This window comes from Suncus etruscus, unplaced genomic scaffold (assembly GCF_024139225.1).
Source record: "Suncus etruscus isolate mSunEtr1 unplaced genomic scaffold, mSunEtr1.pri.cur scaffold_89_ctg1, whole genome shotgun sequence".
NCBI lineage: Eukaryota > Metazoa > Chordata > Mammalia > Eulipotyphla > Soricidae > Suncus > Suncus etruscus.
In genome coordinates, this window is record NW_026060405.1 from 1 (window position 1) to 18,161 (window position 18,161).

Here is an 18,161-nt window from a genome sequence, read left to right on the forward strand (position 1 = left end):
TGCTACCGTGACTACCACCAATAATAATCTTAAGTCCAAAGCAACACTGGATGTATCCTTCTAAGAACAACAAAAAGTTGCATTTTTGTGTCTGTGTGTGTTTGCAAATGTGTGCATGTGTAAGTTAAAGTGAAATTCTGCAACCTCTCCCATCAAAAGTGCTTCTCCTGCCTTTAGCTCTGAGCTGTTACTTGTGTTGGTCAATGAACTTCTGTAGAAGAGATAGTGGGCCAACACTAAAACCAGAACTCATGAGACCTGTGTGCTTCCATCACTGATGAACCTGCTCAGGCTCATAGGAGCAAGTCACAGCAGACCTGTTAGAGAATAAAAGGCAGGTGATTCAGAACTCCCATCACAAGATCCAAGAATCAGCCAAGCCCCAGAAGCAGACAAGCTTGCTGACTGGCAGCTGAGTTTACTCCTAGGGGCAGAATAGCCAGGTTAGGATCCCTGGTAATTTTCCTTCCTGCCTTGCCCGACAGCAGGATCTATTTCCCAAGAAGGACTGAAAGTACCACTTGAGATTGCTCTCTTAGAATTCCTTGCCATCAAACATAGGCACGTGACAATATTAACCAAGAAATATAAGGAGGCATCCTCTGGGGATAAGACCTCTGAAAAGTGCTTTCACTCCTGCTTGGGATGCCGCTAAGGGACATGGAGTGCATGGTACTCCTATAGTAATTATTCAGCTTTCAAGGGGCCTCTCTGACAAGCTGAAGATGGCACCAGGAAGCCATGGGCTAAGATTGGTCCCATGTTGAACAGCAGAATCAACCTAAAGACTAGACTTCTATATAAAACCACCAACTCCACCATTTTACAGGGTGGTGTCAATGCCATATTGATGGAGCTATATAAGCCAACACAACCTGGTAGACACACACTTGGTAGCTGACTAGGATATGAAGAGATACTGTCTGTTGGCAAAGGGACCCTTCATACTGGTTTCAAAATTCTGAGATTTGCAGAGACACATTTTCCTTAAATTCACTAATGTACTTTCTGTCTAGAAATAGATCAGCTCTATCTAGTGAGAAACCTTATCCCACATTCACCAGGCTCAGATGGGTGTGGAGTCTATGTCATATCAAACTGAATACAAATCAGAGAACCAATCTGTACTGTTTTAAAATGTGATGCCATGACCCCTATAACTTCCCTTTCTAAGCAGTTGTGTATCAGGCCCCACTGAACAATCAGATGGACACTATTGTATTGAATACCATCAGGACTGGCTCCAAGCCCCCCAAACACCTCTGGGAAGCCTGCCACCAGGCTAAAATGCAGTATGATTGGAAAAAATAAAAATCCCTTTAAACATACAGCACAGGAGCTGGTGAGATAGTATTGTAGGTAGGGCATTTGCCTTGCATGTAGCCAACCCAGGTTCTATCCTTGGAATCCCATTAGGCCCCCTGAGCATCAGGAGTGACTCCTAAGCACAGAGCCAAGATTCACCCTTGAGCACTGTCAGGTATGCTCCCCTCTCCCCACCCAAAACAATATAGCACAGAAGGGGAACAGAATAAAGGCATTCCTTGGTCGGGTAGAGACAATAACCCTCCATTTTCCCATCAGCACATGCTGGTGTTTGGCTCTAATGGAACTATCAAACATATACAGGGAAGCAGCAGGACTGAGCCATGGGATTACCTAGCATACTGAAGTGGCACAAACATACCACCCTCTGATCTGTGAGCTCTTGCAGTTGCCCTGATTGATGGATGGCCTGGTTGCTTCCTTACCTTCCAGTACTGGTGTTTAGCATAATATTCACCTTGAGCAATCCACTCTTCAGGAGTTGAGATCTTAACAAACATGCTATCATCAAAGTCTAAAATGAAAAAAGAAATGTGGGTTTCTTGACTTGGTGCTTGTTCACTCACTCAAAGCTACTGTTTTTATGGAGTTGCCCATGGAAATACGTGTGTTGAATCCCTGACCCACCTCTCCTCAAGAATTTCTCCCTCCCTCCCTCTCACTTCCCTCCCTTCCTTTTCTTTTTCCTTTCTCTCTTTTTCTTTCATTTTGGGGCCATACCCAGCCCCAGTGCTCAGAGCTTATTCCTGCTTCCAAGCTCAGGGATTACTCCTGGCAGGTTGAAGGACAAATGGGATGCCAACAATCAAACTCAGGTCAGCCACATGCAAAGCAAGCACCCTAAGCAAAGTACTATCACTCCTGCCCATGTGTCAGTTTTGTTTAGCAGACACAAAAACACAGTCATGCCTGCAGCTCCTGACCCCTCCCCATGCTGCTCTCTGCACACCTTAAAACCTGGTGCAACTAGGGACCCAAAACCATGTTGCAATTCTGTGAACTATTGTATCATAGATACAAAGTTTGGCTTCAACTGTAATTTTTCTTTCTTTTCATTACAAATAAGGCTGTCATATATATGTGCTTATATATATCAAACCATGAGAATCTATATAAGACTACCTCTAGGGGGCCCGGAGAGAGAGCACAGCGGTGTTTGCCTTGCAAGCAGCCGATCCAGGACCAAAGGTGGTTGGGTCCCCCGTGCCTGCCAGGAGCTATTTCTGAGCAGACAGCCAGGAGTAACCTCTGAGCACCACCGGGTGTGACCCAAAAACAAACAAACAAACAAACAAAAAAAGACTACCTCCAGGACAGACTTCTGGAAGCAGAAAGACTGTGGCAAAAAGAGAACACATTCTTTATATTGCCCGTGGGCCTCCAAAAGCTCAAAACAGTGAATCTTATTTGAGGACATATGCCCTCTAACCCATGCACATGGTTCTCACTTTTATTTTTATGTATTATTTTTGGGGGGGAACACACCTGGCAGCTCGAGGGTTACTCCTGGGTCTGCACTCAGGAATCACTCCTGACAGAGCTCAGGGCAGGAATTAACCTGGGTTGACCTCATGTAAAGCAAGCACCTTACCTGCTATACTACTCTTCCGCTCAAGTTCCTGTAGTTTTCTTTTTTCCAATTAGTTTTATTTTCAAATTAAAAAATAATTAAATTTCCAAGAGACATGAGTTAAAAAGTTGTTGATAGTTGAGTTTTAGTCGTACAATGTTTCAAACTCCGCCTCTTCAGTAGTGTTCATTTTCTGCCATCGGTTTCCCTAGTTACCCTCCAGTCTCCCATCTCACCTCCAGCTAGCCTGCCTTTAAAAGACACTTCTCTCTTTTTTCTCTCTCATTCTCTCTCTGCCCTTTTTTTGCCATTTAGGCACCATGGTTTGAATAATATTACTGCATATACTTCATGACCTTTAAGTACCCAGTTCTTCTCCAGAGTGATCATTTCCAATTATTACTGTTCTTTCTCTATTCTCTGTCCTAAGCATACTTCCCCCATCATTTCTATTGTCATTGACATTATTGTTATTCTGTGTTTCTTCCATATATCATATATGAGTATAGTCATTGTCTTCCCTCTCCCCCAGACTCATGTAACATAACATTATACTTTCCATGTATATCCATGTATAAACAAATTCATGACTTCACTTTTCCTAGTAGCTCTATAATATTCCATTGTATATTATATGTACCATAGTTTCTTTATCCACTTACCTGTTCTTGGACACTTGGGTTATTTCCAGATTCTGGATACTGTGAGTACTGCTACTACAATAAATATAGATGCAGATGCCTTTTCTGCATTATATTTTGGGACCTCTGAAGTACATTTTCAGGAGTAGTATTGCAAGGTCAAATAAAAGCTCAATTTCTAGGTTTTTGAGGAATGTCCATTTTGTTTTCTAAAAGTTCTAGAGCAACTAACATTCCCACCACCAGAAAAAGAGTCCCTTTCTCCTCACATCCAAACCAGCATTGGTTGTTTTGGTTATCTTTGATATGTGCCAATCTCTGGTGTGAGATGATATTCCAATCCTTACTTTTAAAGAACAAGTCAGCTTGTTAACTCCCTAAAGGAGTTAACTCTCCCAATCTCATCATGAACATACTCGCCCACTGACCCTGGCAATAAATACGAACTCTCATTTCTCAGAGGAATGTGGAAAAGAGGCCCTTTCCTAAAATTATATTCTCTACATTTGACAATAAGAACATCTGAGCACAGAATAAGCTTTATACACTTCTGTATTTCTATTTCAAAAAATGAAACTTGACAGAATATGGACATGACAGCTTACCTTTATTTTCATCTGTCTTCACGACTTGGACAAAATTTCTTCTAGTAAAATACATGAAAGCGGGAGCTCGTTTTTCCAGGTTTTCATCAAAGATCCAGAGGTTTACCCGAGCCCTCGTGATGGCTGTGTACAGCTGTTTCAGTTTTCCATTAAGGAGCTACAGACAAAATTATGGACAAAGATAATGAACCTTTTCTTTAAAACTATAGAGTGAGCGTACTATGGTTCTGGAGAATTAGAGTGTGTTTGAAAGAAGGATGGCAGAGCCCAGGGCAGGACACTGACGCTCCCTGTGTTCACTACAGAAAAACAAGGTTCTACAAAGATAGCATAGCGTTTGTACACGATAATCCTTAAATTTACTATAATTCTGTATTTGCAGAGGGAGCCACATGCAGAAGTACTTGGGGGCTACTCCTAGCTCTATAATCAGAGTGGTTTTTGGTGGCAAGCTTAGGGGTCCATGCGGTACTCGCAAATAAACCTGGTCCTCTTACATGCAAAACCTGCACTTAGCCTGTTGAACTCTCTCCAACTCCATAATTTTTTATATTCTGAAGTAATTGCTGATGGGAAGCTACAAAGACAGGACAAAGAAGTCTCAAGTCCCATCACTCACTTCACCCCAGTGGTTTACACCTTCAAAAACTACAGCAATTTATTATTTTTAATTATTTAAACTATTATTTTTAAATGAGACCAATTTTATTTTTTTCTTTTAATTTTCTCCTAATATTAAATTACTCATGAGATACCCCTTGACTTAAGATTGTGGACATAAAGGGGACATGACTCAGAAAGAAAGAGGAACTCCTTAATAAATGCAAATGTTAAAACGATGAGGGTTTTATGGCTACCCAAAATGCATGCACAGCTTGGTGGTGATTTAGCTTCTATTTATGCAGAGCCTTCTGGGCATTTTACAGAAATAGTCTCATAACTGCTATTTGCTACTTATTTGTTGTTTTCTTTGTATGAGTCAGAAAACTAGAACAGCGGTTTCTCCCAAAGATTTTGTTTAGGCTTGTTTCAATTTTCTGTGATGTTCTCATTCTCCTTCACAAGAAGTCCCCTCAAGCCTCCCTCAGTTGGGAACACCACAAAACTTCTTGACTTTGGCCTCCCTCTGTATCTAGGAGCTGTCACCTGAAAGCTGGGAAACTCCTAGTTAGATCTGGTAAGCAAAATTACCAGCATCAGTCTCCACTAACTAGAGTCCTGGAGTTCTCACATGAAGAAAGTCAAATTTCTTTTTAGGCAGGGTGTTGGGACCACAACCAGCAGTGCTCAGGGGTTACTCCTGCTCTGAGCTCAGAAATCACTCCTGGCAGGCTCAGGGAACCATATGGGATGCTGAGAAACGAACCAGGGTCTGTCCAGGATAGTCCTTGTACAAGACAAACACCCTACTAATGGCCCCAAAGTCAAATTTCGGAAGAGCTACCACCTTCTTTCCCTCCCACAACCAGTCCCCCCTTTCAGAAAGAGCTATCTAGCCCATGAATACACCTGCTGAGAGATAAGAATTTGTTAACAATGATACCTCTGCTCCTCTCTTTTCCATTCTCCACTCCAGGTGCAAGGCTCTTTTTATTTGTTTTGTTTTTGAGGGAGGGCCCTACCTTGCAGTGCTCTGGGGTTATTCTCGGCTCTGTGCTCACGAGTGAGTATAGCAGTGAGTATAGCACTGCTCAGAGGACATCTCTGGACACCTATTTCTCCAACCCCAATGTTCCATCTTTAATCTCATATTCTCAATTTGTTTATAGGTTCCCCATCAGGTAAGTACAACGTCCAAGGGCAGAAAAATCACCTTGTACATTTCTGGATTCACCGCAAGAGTTCGGCCCTGGGAGGAGCTGGGCTTTTCCAGGGACACTTCAATCAGTGGCTGGTTTTCTTGAAAATCTAATGATGAAGGTGTAAATGAAGAAATAATCTTCCATTCTTTGTAAGCCTGAACAACAATGACGAATTAAGATCAATAGAACGTACTGTGATAAGCCCAGGACCAGGACTTCACTCCCAGCTATGAAGAAAGGGCAATTCGATGGTCTTTGAGTGTGGGAAAGGGAGAGACTCAAGTTACAATGGAATATTATGCAGCCATCAGGAGAGATGAAGTCATGACATTTTCCTATACATGGATGTACATGGAATCTATTATGCTGAGTGAAATAAGTCAGAGGGAGGAAGAGAGACACAGACTAGTCTCACTCATCTGTGGGTTTTAAAAAAAAAAGTAAAGACATTAATGTAATAATCCCAGAGACAGTAGAGTGAAGGGCCAGAAGAACTGGCTCACAATATGAAGCTCACCACAAGGAGTGGTGAATGCTGTTAGGGAAATAAACTACACTAACAGCTAGCATGACAAAGCAAATGAATGAGAAAAGTAGAATGCCAGTCTCGAATACAGGGGGAGGAGGGAATCCGGGGCATCGGTGGTGGGAATGTTGCACTGGTGAAGAGGGATGTTTGTTTATGACTGAAACCCAACTACAATCATGCTTATAATTATGGTGCTTAAATAAATATTTTATTAAAAATAACAGGATCTAGGACTCTGCCAGGAAGCCAGGCATATGTGCCTATTTGTGAGGGGAGAAGGCTTAGCTGTTTAAAACATTCTTTATTTTGAAATTCGAATTTTAACAAACAATACAGAGAGGACCAAAGTTAATCTGACCCTATTCTGTAAGAGATTCCATTTAGGATAATAGCTGAAAAGAGACATGTGGCAATATTTCTTGTTTTGGGGGCTACACCTGGTAGTGTTATGGGTTTACTCCTGGTTCTGTGCTCAGGTGTCACTCTTGGCAGTACCGGGAGGATCACATGTGATGCTAAGAACTGAAGCTGGGCCAGTTGTGTGCAAGGTCATTGCTCTACCCACTGTATTATTTCTTCAGCCTCATGTGGCTAAATTTTTCTAATTAATTTATTCAAATGGCCAGAGGACAGCTTCAGAAGTAATGAAGCAGAGACTCTAGGTCAGATCTAGCAAACTCTTTATTTTGTTTGTTTGTTTTTTGTTTCGTTTTTATATTTTTGTTTTTCGGCCACACCTGACGACCCTAAGGGGATAGTCTAGGCTATATGCTCAGAAATCGCGCCTGGCTTGTGGGACCATATGGAATGCCCGAGGATCAAATCTAAGTCAGTACTAGATTAGCACCTGCAAGGCAAATGCTCAACAGATTGGGCCACCACTCCAGCCCCTTTTCTGTTTATTTTAGTTTTATAATTTTATTTATTTTAATAAATTGTTTATTTATTTATTTAAGCACATGGTTACAAACATGTTCTTAATCGGTTTTCAGCCATAAAATGCATACACCCCCTTCACCAGTGCAACTTTCCCACCACCACTATATCCGTTTTCCTCCTCCCCCATTCCCTGCTTGTCCTTGAGACAGGCTTTGTATTTCTCTCTATCATTGTCACGTTGTCACGGTAGCTGTTAGTTTAAGTGTAGTTATTTCTCGAACTGCATTTACCACTCTTTGTGATAAGCTTCTTATCATGGGCTGGTCCTCTGGTCCTTCCAGCCCTCTCTCTATTGTCTCTGGGTGCTATTATTATACTGTCTTTTCCCCCCTTAAGTCCCACATATGAGTAAGACTATTCTGTGCTTATCTCTCTCCCTCTGACTTATTTCATTCAACGTAACAGTCTCCAAATCCATCCATGTACAAGCAAATTTTATAACTTTGTTTTTTCTAATAGCTGCATAGATAGCTCCATTATATAGATGTACCACAGTTTCTTTAGCCATTCATCTGTTGTTGGGCATCTGGGTTGTTTCCAGATTCTGGCTATTTTACATAGTGTGCTATGAACATAGGAGTGCAGAGGGCATTATTGTATTGTCTTTTTGTGGACCTAGAGTATATAACTAGGACTGGTATTAGATCCAGCAAACTCTTAATTCAGTTCTCCCAATACAAGAAAAAAAATTGGCTTTCTTTTTTGTGGTTTTGCTTTCCCTCTTTCTAAAATGGATATAATAAAATTCTCCATGTTTGTTGGGAAAATAAAAGAAGATAATCAGTGCCAAATGTTTACTATAATGCCTAATATACAGTTAATATTTTAACCATTTTTTTTCCTTTACTCAAATCCGAGTCCCAAAGTTCCAGAGCCTACATAGTCCAGGGACTGAAAGATTTTTGCCCTTGAAAGGTCAAGTAGTAAATATTTTTGGCTTTGTGGGCCATATAACCTCTCATAACAACTTAATATTCTGTTGTAGTGCAAGTGAACCAAAGTCACGCTCTGAGTTCCAAATTATTTTAGACTAAAATTTTGACTTTTATGTAACAGCTAAGTATTTATTTTCATGTTTTATCTTCCAACCATCTACAAACAGGAAAGTTATTATTAGCTTTCAGATAACACAAAAACTGACAGTATACAGGGCTCTGTATCTATCAGACAGGGTGTGTGCACCTGAGGGGAAGCTGACATGTTAATATTGTAGACATTTTTTTAAAATCTAGAACTCCACCAAAATTTCACATCTCCTGGCCTGGTGCTACCTGTCACTAAACAATACACCTTTTTCAAGATGATAATTAAAAAAATTAAGCTCATTTCCTCCTTTAAAAACTTCTTAACAATTGGTGGCAGGAAATGAACACTGGTGAAAGGACAGGTGTTAGAATATAGTATGACTGAAACTCAACCGTCAACAACTTTTAAATTGCATCGTATGGTGATTCAATTCAAAAAAATTTTTTGGTGTTTGGGCCACACCCCGCGGCACTCAGGGGTTACTCCTGGCTCTACACTCAGAAATCACTCTTGGAAAACTCAGGGGGCCATATGGGATGCTGGGGAATAAACCCAGGTCCATCCCTGGTCCACTGCATGCAAGGGAAACACCCTACTGCTGTGCTATTGCTCTGCCCCTCAAATTAAAAAAAATGTAAAGAAAATCCTTAACTTAAACTATGTAAATATCAGGTTAAATGTGTTCAACACTGTCTAAAAACAGAGATGATGATGTCAGTGTATACTACTGGTGGCTCATACTTGAAACATGGTTCAATTAGCACAGATTACAGCACCAGGGTCAGCACCACGCTAAGTCATAATAATTATTTAATGTCCAACACTGAAACATATCACCAGTTCTAAGAAAGGTGAGTCATTAACCCCTGAACTAGTGAGAAGATAAATAAAAGGGCCTCAGGGCTGAGTTATGACTATCCTCTGGTTCTTACAACTGACCTGTTTGCTGAGGAGTCCCTGTGCCTATGGTCAAGAGGTTGTCCTGAAAACCACATCTGCCAAGGGCTCTGGAGGACAAGGTTGCAAGAAGAATTGAAAAATGTTGAGTGGGGGCTGGAGAGATACCACAGCGGTAGGACGGTTGCCATGCATGTGGCAAACCTGGAACAGACCCAGGTTCAATTTCTGATATCCCACTTGGTCCCCGAGCCTGCCAGAGACTGAGCACAGAGGCAGTAGTAACCCCTGAGGAGTGTTACCAGGTATGGCCCCAAAACAAACAAACAAAAAAAGTAAGAAAACTGCTAAGTGAAAAGCAAGAGCAGTTCACAGGGCACAGGATGACCCTGTTGACGTGACTAAAGCAAACACAGGAAAAATGATTTACTTACAAGGCAGTCTCTGAGGAGCATGTGTGTTAGCAGCAAGAAGACAGCAGCACTTCAGGCAATACAGGGAATAAAAAAAAAGCATCTAAATCTGCAGGCTTCTCCTACTGGAACTATCATAGTGGAGGGAATGGCATATCATACTAGCAAGACAAAACGGTAGGTAAAGCCTGACCTCTATATAAACAGAGTAACAGAGTGACAGAGTAGCCTTTTTTCCCCATAAATAGTTGACAGGCTATACCATAGATTCCAGAGCCCCTTGCACTTCTCACTGGTATACAAATAAACAACTGGGACCTAGAAAAGTAGAATGATGGAGTCTTACCCCTTCCTCTTTGGGAAGTCTCAATCTAATCATGATCAATGGTTCTATTATGAAAAAAATAGTTAGTCCCCCAAGATTTAAATTAGCCCCAGGACTAATGAGTGTGTCTGCTTTAGCAAAAGTCGGTGGAAAGGAACAGATTTAAGTTTCAGCAATGGTTTCCTCATCATGAAAGTTTTGAGAAGCCAATCTGAATGCAGGTCTTTAAATGGCAGCACATAAGGTGGAAAGATTATAAAATTTAAACGAATATTAGAACTTAAAGGAAGTGACTTTATCTTATGACTCTGCCACTTCTACTATGACTATGAGCAATGGCCTTAATTTCATGATCCTAAGCTTTATTTCTAGAATGAGGGCACAGGGAGCAAACAAACATGCAACCTCAGCAGGTTGGTGAATGATGAAGTGAGTGACCTTAAAGCACCCAAAGCAATTTTAGTGGTAGGTCCTGTCAAAGAAAACATGACTTTTTTTTAAGAAGTGCAGGAAAATCTAAGAAGTCCTTGAAACTGTGAGTTCTGGGGCATTTTCAGTTGTCAAAGATAATGGTGCTTCTAAGTGGAATATGGCAAATAGCATTGTAGGCTGTGGGAAGGTGCACTTGGAATCAGGACACAGCCAGCTAAATCCCCAGAGGTGATCTAGTAAAGCCATGAGCCAACCTGAGGCCCTGACAAAGGACAAGGTAAAGTGAAGTTTGTGGCTAGAAAACCAAGACCATTAGCCAGAGTTGGTAGATCTACTCGCATTGTAGACACAGGAGCCAAGTCAAAGCAGTGAGCTGGCACAGAGGTTACTGAGGGGTCAGTCAGGGACTCTTTCACTGTCAAAATCTACACAGGTGTCAAAGCCATGCCAAAGGGATCTCCAGGAACGGTGGCTGTTCTTGTCCCCTGAGTCACCTGATCCAATGGACAGGACCACACTTTGGTCATCTTCTCAGAGTTGTCTCTTTCTATGAACTGACCTTGCCTTCCACCCTTCTGTCCTTCCAGGACAGCTAACTCAAGAATCCTCAGGAGTCAACAATTAGGCAGCTAGAGAAAAGCTAGAAACTGGCACCTGGGCACCAGGCATTTAGAAGAGGATACCTGTGAGAGAGCTGGGAAAGACATGGTGAAAACCAGCCTATGACATTGTGAAACAATTCACAATCACTGTCACAACTCTATCCACATTCAATGGATGATGCTCCAGGACAGAAACAGGCATCTTTGGAAAACTCTTCTAACCTTCAAATTTTCCATCATGAATGGGAAGGGAAATTTAGAAATAGATGTGCATTGTGTGCAAAAGAATTCAGTATGACATACCTCAGAATCAGTGAAAAAGTTGTAAAGAAGGACATCATCAAATTCTAAGCCTTTTGCTTCATAAACTGTTAGCACAAGTGCCAATCCAAGCTCTTCTGGAATTTTCTCCTTTGCAGTTTCATTAGCTACAAGGATTACCTGAGTGAAGAAAAGGTATAAAATAAGAAAAGGTTTGAAAGAAAACATCAAATTTTACAGAAATTTAGGAAAGTTCATTTTATTTCTGTGGTGGCTGCTAATACATTCAAGAGAGAAAAAGAATTGATCTGCCAAGCTGGTGGACATGTGTTCGTAACAATTTCTTAACTTGCCTGTCTCTGGAACCCACAAACTAGAGACAAGGCGATTATTGAATTCTACCTTATTTCTCAACAACATTCCCATAATACTCACCTGATGGGCTCCAAATTCAATGGGCTGCGTTTTCCTCTTGTTCCCTCGGAGTAAAATTGCTAAGTCACTTACACTACAAGACTCCAGCACTGTGGGTCTGGGACCATCAAAGAGGCCAGAATCCCTAGGAAGGCGATCAAAAGACTCCGGGAAGTAGAACTGAAGCAAGTCCACCACTCCAGAGGCCAGATTTAGGATTCCTGGGATTAAACAAAAAATGCACCAGAGGCAGTGCCAGAGTTGTGGTGCTAGAGGTAAGGTGCCTGCCTTGCAAGTGCTAGCCTAGGAAAGACAGCAGTCTGATCCCCCAGTGTCCCATATGGTCTCTCCAAGCCAGGAGTGATTTCTGAGCGCATACCCAGGAGTAACCCCTGAGTGTCAAACGGGTGTGACCCCACAAAAACACAAACAAAAAAATACATCAGAGGCTGCACACTATTTTTTGTTTTGTTTCTTTCCTGAGAAGCAGATTGGGCTCTGATAATATATTATATATAATATACTATTATTTAATTGCAAACCATCTAATATCCATTTGATGAACTTTTTGGCTCAAGCCATATTGCTCTGGGTGGATGAAGACAGGGAGAGATGTTTCTGTGCACAAACATTTTGTGAGTCCTTAGTTCCAAAGAAGAGTCTAATGGAAACCATCAAGGCTCTTAGAAAAACCACTAGAAGGGTTTTGTGCCTATATGATAAGGAAGTAAGAGTCTTCCTGGCCCTCTGATTGCTGCTCAGACCACAGAAACAGCAGAGCTGGCTGCTAGCGAGAGGCAGCAAACAAGGCCTTTACCATCTTTTCCACTCAGTTTATCCCCACCTAACAGAGAACTATGGGGAGGGCGGAGGGCCAAGGGGAGAAATGTTAGATGAAAAAAAGGAATCTTCACAGAGCTTTCCCTCAGATAACACCTCTTGTCAAAGAGACAGTGAGATCAAATTGAGATGCAGTGATGCTAATCAAATACCACTGTCTGCCAGTACTTTCACAAAAATCATCTTACTCTATCCTTACAACTTCCTACTGTGATAGACCTGGCAAACATGCCTTAACAAATAACAACTTGAAGATTTGGGTTGGTAAACCCCTCCAAGTAGCAGAATTTGAAATGACTGGATCATCCTGGGTCTCTCCAGTGTCTCAGAAGTCATCTGTCCACACCTGATGGAAAACTATATTTCTGGTACAACAGCATGAAATGGGCATGTATGTCTACCTATGGCATGCCAAGTAAGAAAGAAAATTTTTTACTATCTAATATTGATAGTAGTCAATGTATATAATGTAAAAAAATGAGCACAGTTGAAAGTAATTGAATCTCAGTACATCACCTGTGTTGTGGATCCCATCCCATCAAGAACTAGCATCAGAGGTGTACATTCATTAATTAATCTCATCCAGATGTAATTAATTACATCAGATATGTAATTAATTAAGAGGCTCAGGAGAGTTCACTTCAATGAAAAACTGGAATCCACTTAATGCCCTTCTAAGGAATTAGATAAGCCACATTTAAAAAAATACAAATATGAAGTATTGATACAATATAAATGAGTCTGGGTAACATTATGCTAAATGCCAAGCCCAACATATTGTGTGATTCAATTTATATGACAATTTCAGAATAGGCACACCTGTAAGAACTGAAAAGTAGATGAATGGTTCTAGAAAGTGGGGGTGATAGGAGCAGAGAATGAGGAATGACTGCTAATAACTATTAAGTTTCTTTCTGGGGTAAATGAAAATGTTTTGGAATCAGATAAAAGGTAATAGCTACACACCTTGTGACTATATTAAACCTAGCCAAAATGCATGTTCCAAACAGATAAATATTATGCTATGTGAATCTCAATTTTTAAAAATAGAACAAAACAGAGGAATCCTCTCAGTTAACATGGCATATATTTACTACATAATAAATTTATATGTGATAAATATTTCCTGCATAGTGACAAATGCCAGAGGAAGTGAAACAAATGTTAGTTTAGTTGTGTATCGTAATTTCCCCCCCAAATCTCATGTATTTTCTAATGTCTCTATAATCTATTCTCATTCAACAAGAGCAACACTCAATTCACTCAACTCTTCCTTCCATTCAAAGAAATCTATGAGGTTAGTCCATCTAGCCATTGTTTGATTGTATTAAAGTATCACATCATAAAAGAAAAACATCAAATAATAACTATACATTCACAACAGTATCCATTCAATAGAAACAGAAAACAAACTGAGTAAAATCCATAAGCAGAAATCTAACAGCAGATAGAAATGCAAGAGCTAACCCCCTCCAAAAAGGGGGTGGGCAGGAACAATTATACAGATAGCCTTGCTCATGGCCAACATGGGTTCAATCCCTAGCAGTCCATACAGTCCCTCAAGCACTACAGAAGTGATTCCTGAGTGCAGAGCCAGGAGTTACCTCTGTGCACTGCCAAAAGTGACATACCCCCCAAAAAAAGCAAAATGAAAGAAATGCAAAAGCTCCATTTACCAACCTGAATGACTCTTTTGGGACATGAGAGTGGTTTTGGGTCACCCTACAGTGTTCAGAGATAATTTCTGGAGGTAGAGAACTAAATGCAGTGACAGAAAACATAACAGAGTTAGTGCCATGCAAGACAAATGCATGAACACACACTCGCTCTCTCTACTCTCTCTCTCTCTCTCTCCTCTATATTTCTCCCTAAAATCTAAGGGAATCTCAAAACATAACATAAAGAGACTAGATAGAAAGTGGATAGAGGGCCGGAGAGATAGCACAGCGGCGTTTGCCTTGCAAGCAGCTGACCCAGGAATCCCGGTGTCCCATAGGGTCCCCCGTGCCTGCCAGGAGCTATTTCTGAGCAGATAGCCAGGAGTAATCCCTGAGCATTGCTGGCTGTGGCCAAACCCCCCCCCAAAAAAAAAGTGGATAGAGAATATGTTTTGCACAGAATCACTACCAATTTGACTCCCCAGACCTTCATGGAGTTCAAACCCAAATCTTTCCAGGTGTGATCTCTGAATTGAAAGTCAAGAGTAAGTTTTAAGCACTGCTAGGTATGACTCAAAAAAAGCAAAGAAAACATGAAACCAGGATGAAGACCCCTTCTTCTTGTTTGTCTGGCATGGTTTCACTAAAGGAAGTTTCTAGGGGGCAGAAGAGATAGCATCGGGGTCTTGCATGCACTCAATCCCAGTTTGATCGCTCAAACTCTGATGGGTGCAGGCCTGGAAGATCATGAGTACCACCAGGTATGACCAGGGAGGTCCACCAGGATCACTGGGTGTGGCTCTAAAGCTCCCCAGCACTGGCAAGGCACCCAAAACCCCAGGGTCATTGCATTGAACCACCAATAAATAATTGCTAGGAAGGGTTCCTGGATATCCTAAGCAACATTAGGTCATCCTCTAAAAAATAAAAAAATCTCTAAATGTGTAAAATAAGTCTCCAATGCTTGTGGACAATCAGCGCAGAATGACTCTAGGAGTGCTCGCTTCGGCAGCACATATACTAAACTTGGAATGCTACAGAGAAGATTAGCATGGCCTCTGTGCAAGGAGCACTCTAGGACCATATGCAAATTTTCAGCACTAGGTGGTGATATTTAATCCCTCTATACCTCACTCTGCCCTTTTGTCCCATGGGGTGATGCCTGCATTGTAGAGCTGTGCGGAGTAGGCACAGATACCAGGAAGAAACTTCATAGCGTAGTACATCTCACACAGATGGGGTACAACTGAAGTTCAAAGCGAAAGCACCTGAGTGAACAGAATGTCCTACCACCTCTCAGACCAGTCTGTTTGTCCTGACGAGGCTGTTTAGGATTGAAGACTTGTTGACTGGTGTGCAACTCTTACATATAGAGGTGCTTCCAAAGCGTTTTACCAAAATTTCACTTTAGACATTCTCTAAATATATTTGCCTGTAATGGCAAACCCTTAAAAGGTGATTATTTTAAAGACCATCCATTGTTTGAATGATCAACCTAAGAATGAATAGTGAGAATAGTGAGAATCTTACTGCAAAGGTTCTGTAAAGCTAGGCTTCAGCACAGCCAACTCCCAAGGCATCTGTCCCATTGCTTCCCCAAGAGGGTAGTGGGCCAAGAAAGCCGAGACATACCTGAGTGAGACCTGTAATTCTGGTATAGCTGGTGGATCTTCTTGGGCTTCCAGACAGAACACTGCTTGTCAGTGGTGTTCCTGCTGGCATAGTGAAACAGAGAGCACAAGTCGCTGAAGCGGAAGGCCACACCCTGCATAATACTCTGAGCTGTGTCCCCAGTAAGGAACATGGCATTTGGGTCATTGATACATTTCATCAGCAGTGCCAGCTCAGCCTGGGTGAAGTCCTGAATCTCATCACCATACAGCTCATGGATGGACCACGGGAGCACCTTGAGCTTGGACAGCCTCCAGGACAGATTGTACAGAACATCTTCTTCATCAAAATAGCCTTTCTGAGATCGTATCTGTTGATAGAGGCAGAAGAGACTATAGATCTTGCTCCAGTCTTCTTTAAAACTGGGGGACCGTTTCCGTCCTAATTTCTTATATGCTTCCTCTGTGAGACTTCCTTTGGGAGAACTGAGGGCTTCATAAGACCCCTTCAGAAAAGATTTTATTTCTTTCCAGATGAGTGCGGGGTTATAGGAGGTTTTTCCTCTGATCATTTTGGGCCATATTTCATTGGTAAACACCTCAAATGTCACATACACTCGGGGGTCACTCTCACTGGCACGTGATTCTGTGGCTTTGTCCTCTTCCCCATAGTCCCCATCCATCTCAACCTCTTCTTCATCCTCCTGCCAACTGGGAATGATCAGTTCATCCTGGGTGGACCACCCAACAATAGTTCTTTTCAGGCTTCCATCTTCATTCCTCAGGAAGAAAGGATTGGGCAGAGAAGCATCCAGGAGGAGCAGCAGCTGCTTTGAGGTGACAAACAGAGGAAAGTTCTCATCCCGTAGATCCTGGAGTTTGTAGGTGTTGGGTTCTAAGGGTTTATAGTGACTAGTGGCCTTGGTAGATTTGCAAAGTTCAGTGAAACTCCTCTGCACCTCCTGGCACAAGACATGATTCTTAGTCACAAAGATTTGATGCAAATGCTCCAGCTGTTGGGGTAGCTGGTCAGCACATACTTCCGCCTCTTGGCTGTGCCCTGTCTGCTCCCCTCTACTCTCCTCTGCCCTGGCTTCACTCTCCTGTTCTTCATCTATGCTGTCTGATATTTCCACTTCAATGGAGCCTTCCTCTTCTTCATCCTCTTCCTCTTCCTCTGTACCTGGACCTTCCCTTCTGGCTTCCACTTCTGACTTTCTCTTTGACAAGATTGGTTTGGTCAGCAGTGGACTTCCTGCCTGCTCAGCTTTCTCCCAGTATACATGGAATTTCTTCCACAGTCTATAGAGGCAGCATGTTGTCTTCCCAGTGCCACTTCGGCCAATGAGGATTATGGGCTCTAGTGGCCTGGGGTTGAGGTCGATGACAGCATACTCCAGCTCACCCACACGGAAGGGATACTCCACTGTGGCCTTCATGTCGTTGAGGATGTTGAATGCCATGTTGGTGCTGAAGCTGTGGAACTTCATGATGTTATATTCTGTCTCCACTGAACTGGCTGGAGGGAAGTATTCAGAATCCATGTGCTCTATTCTCCTCTCTGCCTCCATGTCCTCCACATAGCAGCGAGGGATCCGTTTCTGGATTTTCTTATTAGCCTACACCTGGCCTTTGTTGATGCCCTTCAGCTTCTTTCGCAAGATACAAGAAAAGCCCCGGTCATAGGCACTGCAGATGGCTTTAATGGAATCTGACAATTTGCAGTGATCCAGCACAATGTCCCAGATCCGAATGATTTCTGTGTAGACTCGTCCTGACTTTTCCATAGATGGAATACTTCGTTCTGTGGCAAAGATCTTCTCTGGGTTCTCACTGCAACATGGAGAGAAGTCAATGGCCAGCTCCCACAGCATCCGGGCTCCTTTGTCTAGCTTAGCCTCAAAGAGCTGGATGCTTCCCTTGAGGTGTTTTAGCCGCTTGTGCAGGCTCTGAGTCCACTCACCATTCCCCAGCTGCTGTATAATCAGGATAACCTTCTTCTTGATAACCTTTGTCATGACCTTGCTGGACAGCTTATTGAGCATTTCAGAGGTGCACTCAATCTCCCATGTCATGTTTTCGAAGTCCTGGAGACAGGACTCAATGTCTTGTGCACTCCAGTTGTCCTGGTCCTCATTGCCTTCCCTCCCTGGGAGATAAGCAGGAAGGAGCTGAGAGACTCCAGAACATATCTGGCCAAAGCCTCCCACTGTCTTGAGAACAGTGGGGTCATCTTCACTACTGTTTGAGTCCTCAGACACCAGGGTTTTT

At 42.2% G+C, this 18,161-nt stretch overlaps 1 protein-coding gene and 1 pseudogene across 1 annotated transcript in view; one reads left to right on the plus strand and one right to left on the minus strand.

Moving 5' to 3' along the window:
• Positions 1 to 1,751: 1,751 nt before the first annotated feature.
• LOC126000719 (TPR and ankyrin repeat-containing protein 1-like) overlaps positions 1,752 to 18,161 on the minus strand; it is a gene marked incomplete at both ends in the record, with an annotated part of 56,209 nt that continues 39,799 nt past the window's right edge. The window contains 6 exon segments of the mRNA XM_049767859.1: positions 1,752 to 1,840; positions 4,143 to 4,299; positions 5,956 to 6,099; positions 11,411 to 11,548; positions 11,804 to 12,003; positions 15,913 to 18,160. Coding sequence (XP_049623816.1) covers positions 1,752 to 1,840; positions 4,143 to 4,299; positions 5,956 to 6,099; positions 11,411 to 11,548; positions 11,804 to 12,003; positions 15,913 to 18,160 — 2,976 coding nt within the window.
• On the plus strand, positions 15,277 to 15,376 carry LOC126000721 (uncharacterized; annotated as a pseudogene).